General features: G+C 32.8%; 1 protein-coding gene across 1 annotated transcript; it reads left to right on the top strand.

Moving 5' to 3' along the window:
• Positions 1–1070: 1070 nt before the first annotated feature.
• On the top strand, positions 1071–2432 carry LOC116017299 (zinc-finger homeodomain protein 11-like). The gene has a single exon (XM_031257856.1). It carries the CDS (start codon positions 1281–1283, stop codon positions 2166–2168), a length of 888 nt encoding a protein of 295 aa, XP_031113716.1. The 5' UTR covers positions 1071–1280; the 3' UTR covers positions 2169–2432.
• The last annotated feature ends 3568 nt before the right edge of the window (positions 2433–6000 follow it).

Raw genomic sequence — 6000 nt, 5'->3', positions numbered from 1 at the left:
TAATTGTAATGCCAACCTTATACTAAATTAAAAATCAGAAATCCATTCGCACGACTATTGCACAATACATTGTCATTACCCATTTAATGCATGCAAACTAACATTTTTGTGCCCTTGTATACACACCGTAAGGTTGATTTAGAAGTCATGAAAATGACTTCTGAAAAATATATTTTAAAAATGAGTCATTTTTTCTGAAAATATTTTTTTTTTATCATTGTTCGGTTGCATTATAAAAACTGTCATGATGTGTTTGGTTTATTTTATGAAAAATGAGTAGAATTGTATAATTAAACATTTTAATTATTTTATTCAAAATATAAAAATAATTATAATAATATTAAAAATAATGTTATTTATTTTTTAAAAATTAAAATAGATGGTTTCTGACGGAAACCAGTCCGTCAAAAACGAGAGCCTTAGTCTGGAAGTCTTCATCGTCGTTCGTCGATGTAGCCTTGGACCGGAAAATAACTTCCACCAAAATTTGGAAGAAGTCATTTTCCGTCAAAATGACCAGATATTCCACATTCAATTGAAATTTTTTCATTGAATGGATTTTCGAAGCCCATCCAAACACTAGAAACCTGAAAAATAATTTTTTAAAATAATTTTTCGGGGGGAAACACCCTAAATATTACATTATTCATATTAAAATAATATATTTCAACAAAAAGCCACACCTATGACTTATATCTTTAACCCCATTCTAAAAAATATTTAAAAGTCATAGGTTTTGAGAAACAAATCATAATTAAATTTTCACCTAAATGGAGGATAGATTATAATATTTCAAAAACAAATAAAAAAATATTAAAAAGTAGTTTTAACTTACTAAAAAAATTAATAATAACCAACTATAATATAATACTTTATAAATATTAACATTATATAAAAATAAAATGTGACCCAAAGATGATAAATTAGGTTAGGGGAGTTAGCTGGGGTGTAATTAAAAAATAGTAAAAGGTATAAGCCCTAGGGATTTAAATGTATAAACAAAGTGGTAGATGATTTTGTGATGGAACTTTTTGTCCAATTGTTTTCTCCAGTCACTATCCACCCCTCTCATTTCCTCTTCTCTCTAGAAACCAAAAAAGCTAAAAAGCCTAAACCCCACTTGCATAAACCCTCCCCATCCTTAAAATTTTCTGTGCTAATTCTTCTCCTTAATAAGTGTTCCTATTTCTTCCTTAATATAATTTGTTGTTGTTGTTGTTTCAACAAAATATATCAAACCCCTTACCCAATACCCATCTTTTCTTGATCATTTGCCTCCCATGGACTTGACCACCAGCCCCACCACCAAAACCCCTGATTCTGAAAACGATACCCCACCCCAGCCCCGCCTTAAGCCGCTGTCGTTCACCAACGGCGCCGCCGTGAACCGGAAACAGGCGGCGCCGCCGGCGGTGGTTTATAAAGAATGCTTGAAGAATCATGCGGCCAGCATGGGCGGCCACGCCGTGGACGGCTGCGGCGAATTCATGCCCGCCCCCGACGCTACTCCGGCGGACCCCACCTCCCTGAAATGCGCCGCGTGCGGCTGCCACCGCAATTTCCACCGCCGTGAGCCGCCGGACGATTACTCCTTTTCCTCCCCCACTCACATCTCCTCCCCGCACTTCATCGACTTCCGCCACCCCTTCCGCCGCCGCTCCTCCCCTTCTCCGTCCCCGCCGCCGCCGCCGCCGCAGCACATGCTCCTTGCCCTCGCCACCCCGCCGGACAACCACCACCTGACGCCGGTGACCCCCACCGCCGTGAAGCATGAGAACACCGCCGGGAGAAAGCGGTTCCGCACGAAATTCACGCAGGAACAGAAGGAGAAAATGCACAATTTCTCCGAGAAATTAGGGTGGAAATTGCAGAAATCCGACGAGGTGTCGGTGGAGAGATTCTGCAACGAAATCGGCGTTTCCAGAGGCGTTCTCAAAGTGTGGATGCACAACAACAAAAACACCTTGGGGAAGAAAGACAACGTCAGCAATGGAGGCTTCAACGTCATCAACGGCGGCGAAACCGTAAAAAACGACGCCGTAGAGAACAACAGTAACAGCTTTAACAACGACGATCACAATGCTAGCAGTAGTCATTGTCGTAATGATCAGAATATTTGTGGCGGCGATGATCTTAATCTTCATATCTCAGCTCCCACTAATATATAATTAAAAAAATAATATATAATGGAGCCTGTAATTCTTCATCTTCATCTTCATGTCTCAATTTTAGTCACCATAGATCCAGAGAAGTCATGTTTTCCATTTCAAATCTCTTTGTTTTTCTTCATTAATTATTAACAATAACACATAATTAATGAATTAGAGTCAGTCAGTCCTAGAAAACTTCTAATGTATCCGCAAATCACGAATTCGTGTTTTTGCCTTTCTTGTACTGTTTTTTCCTATAATTAATCATTTACTTAACAACAATATTATTATTTCTAATTTTATTTAAATTTTCAAGTTGTGATTAACATTTACTAAAGGCAGAAAAGGAAATGGGAAATGGATGGTTTTATTTTTTTGGTGTTTGTAATTAATTATGGGATTGTGTTAGAGATACGGGATGGCGACGCATGTGAATACATTTGATTTGCTTTGTATAGACCATACTATGTTGTCCAACACTGGATCCTGCTAAGAGTAAAAGCTAGCAATGTTGTTTGCATTTTTGTCTTCTCATCTTATCTTTTAGCTGTAATTTACGTTTTTTTTTTTTAATTTTATTTCAATCTGTGTATTGACTATGACGTATCTGAATGGGTATGGCGTTCTAAATTAACACACCCCATCCCCTCAAAAAACATCAATAACTATGACAAGTTTTTGAAAAATATAGTAAATTAAAATTGGTACTTTTTATGTCAGCGTCATAAATATACATGCCTATTATCTATGAAAAATTACTACATCAACTTGCATTTTTTACTCCGATTTTTACTTTCTCTTACAAATTTTTAACGTAAACATTTTTCATGGGACTTACATGATGAAAATATATATCGAATTTTTATTTGTCACATCATGAATTAAAAGTGAGGAAGTAGAATTTGGGAGTACATGTAGTAAAACTTATTGTCCACTACTACAATAACGAATGTCACTCTCTGTACTAGTGTTTTAGACATTGACTATTGTGACATCGTCATATTTAGTTTTTCTCTTTTAATTTTACTACATTACATTCTTGACTTTCATTTGTTTGTTACAATTAATTTCTCTTTTAAAATATTATTATTTCATCATTTAATAAATATGACTAATATGTAATTCAACCATTCAAATAATAGAATTTACAAGAGACCAGAGAAATTACAAAATATGACAGAAGACTTAAATGATAAAGTTACATACTTATATGTTAGTCATTTTTATTAAATAGTTAAATGTCAAAATTTTAAATAATTAATTAATTGTGATAAATAAATTAAAGTCAATAACATAATATTATAAAATCTAAAAAAATATGATCAAATGTGATAATATCATAATAATAGATAAACTTCAAATAAAATTTACTCATTAAAGTAATATAATAATCACACCAGCAAAACTATTTAAGTCGGCAAAAATTATTTAGGTTGCTAAACAAATTATATTTCATATATATTAATTTCATTACGAGTGCACATAAAGATAGGGTGTCCTCATCTTTGACATAGATGAGTACTAGTTTTACCTAAATTTATCTGTACTACACCATTTTAAAACTAAAAATTGAAATATAAAATTAATAAATGCAACGTCTTACTATCAACTTAACATTTTAGTTAAAACAGAACACGCCATCCAATCATTATTAGAGAATTAAAACCTAATTTTGTACCAACCCAACTGGGATTAGCTTGATTGAAACACCATCTTACTTACTTCAAGTACGTATTAAAGGGGGTATATATGAACACTTGTCTTAAGGGGCAATATAATGACAGTGAGGGGTTGGTTGGGGATTTGCTGTTGAGTGCAGGTCTTCAATTCAAGTCTTTCCTTCAAACCCTAATATTACTCTTATTAATTAGACTTTTCATGATTAATTAATTAATTAATTAAACCCCCTCATCACTAATATATAAAAATATCACCATCCCGGAATTAGACAACAAACCTTGGAATGACAACATTGCCCATGTCATCTTGACCAGCTGTGGGTAAAAACAAAGGTTGATATCGTAAATTGGGGGAGGTTGGGAGAGGGGGAGTTGTCTAAAAATAGAGATTCCTAAATATAGTATGTTATCTTGAAATCTCAGCTTTTAAGGCAAGAAGGCATTTGTTGGCTGATAAACAAAGAGATTGGGAAGTTGCACCTTCGCCACCTTTCCAATTTTAGATGGTTGATAATGGCGGCGGGTGTTGTGTTTATCCTTAATTAATCATGAGATAAGATGTCGTGCACTTATTCTAATCACTTGTATATTATAATATATAAAGAATTAATCATTAAACAATGTATGTGACTCGCATGTATTAGGTTTGTGTGTGTGTGTTGGTTGTGCATTTTAATGTTTAATAATGATGCGGATATATAGGGGACCTTGGTTGGTTTGCCGATGTTTTATAATATTATTGATTGAAGAAGCCCGAAATTGAATGGATTAGGTTAGTAGCAGATCCAAGAGGAAAAATTATGGACTTTTGGCTCACAATCCAATGAACAGGATAATAGGGAAAATTAGAGCTGTTAAGGTGAGTCAAAATCTGCGGATCACTCGTACACCACATCGTGGAGGGACTGGTTAGGGTCTAGAATTTTTGGCCCACGAAAATGCGGGTCTTACGGGCTTGACTCACACGGATTGACGAGCTGGCCCGCGGACTTTTTCATATATATATATATATATATATATACTTTACACACTAAATATTAAAAAATGTAAATTTTTTAATTTTTAAACCCGAAAAATTTAATATTATTTAAGTTAAATTATTTAAATATAAAATAATAATATAATATATTTTTACTTTTGAAATTAGGCCCGCGGGACCCATGAGCCGGCATTAGGTGGATTACAGTTACATAATCCTAGCCCGCATACTTCGTGGGCAGGCCTCAAAGACCCCAAAAGAAAAAAAATCAGCAGTGAAGCTGGCCTAATGGAGTGGGCCAACATGCATTGACACCCCTAGAAAAAATTATATCGTGAATCATGATTCACCTTATATTATAGATCATAAATCATTAAAATAAACGTGTAGTATTTTGGAAATGGACTTGTGGTATTATGAAAATGATATGATATGTTTGATTAATAAACTTATTTAATGTTAGTTTATCAGTATAATAATATACTTGTATTAGTATTGTAAAAAAAAATTACAATATTTTAAAAATGAACCAATAATATAATATGTTAAAAATAAACTTAATATCGTGACTTAATTAATATAATCGTATGTTAATTATATATATATGTGTGTGTGTGTTGTCATTAAAAATATATTAATTACAAATTTGTAATGATATTTTTATATATTAATTTTATTTGTATTAAAAATAAACTTAAATTGAAAAAAGAAAAAATTCTTCCCCCTTGGTACATGGTATATCAATCTCGATAATAGGGTAGGATTTCCAACTCTTTCAATCCAAACGGCACGTACCTTGATGAAGAGGTTAACAGTATCTTTGGAACCATCATTAAGTTAGATTCATAAATTTAAATTATAGAGAAATATATTATCATTTTCAATCTCTTAATTGTATATGAAGTGAGTTATTTTGATATAATTAAATAAATTCGAAGTAAAAAAATTATTTTGTAAATAATTGAAAAACGAAAAGTTACAATAAGTCTAATAGAATAATGTAAAGTGTTATTTTTATATAATTTAAAGATTTAAGAAAATGTTACTTTCCCTTAGCTTTATGGAGATTGGTCTAACAAAATAAGTGTATTTGATAAGATAATGAGTCCATAGTAATTTAGTAAAATATTACTACCTCCGTCCCATTTTTTTGTCAGATTCGATTAACGAGGCTTGACTAAAATTATTTTTA

The sequence above is a fragment of the Ipomoea triloba genome, chromosome 1 (assembly GCF_003576645.1).
Source record: "Ipomoea triloba cultivar NCNSP0323 chromosome 1, ASM357664v1".
Taxonomy (NCBI): Eukaryota; Viridiplantae; Streptophyta; class Magnoliopsida; order Solanales; family Convolvulaceae; genus Ipomoea; species Ipomoea triloba.
This window is presented reverse-complemented; position numbering and strand designations above follow the sequence as displayed.

What these genes read in the sequence shown, in the direction of transcription:
- LOC116017299 (XM_031257856.1), top strand. Translation starts at nt 1,281, where the DNA reads ATGGACTTGACCACCAGCCCCACCACCAAAACCCCTGATTCTGAAAAC.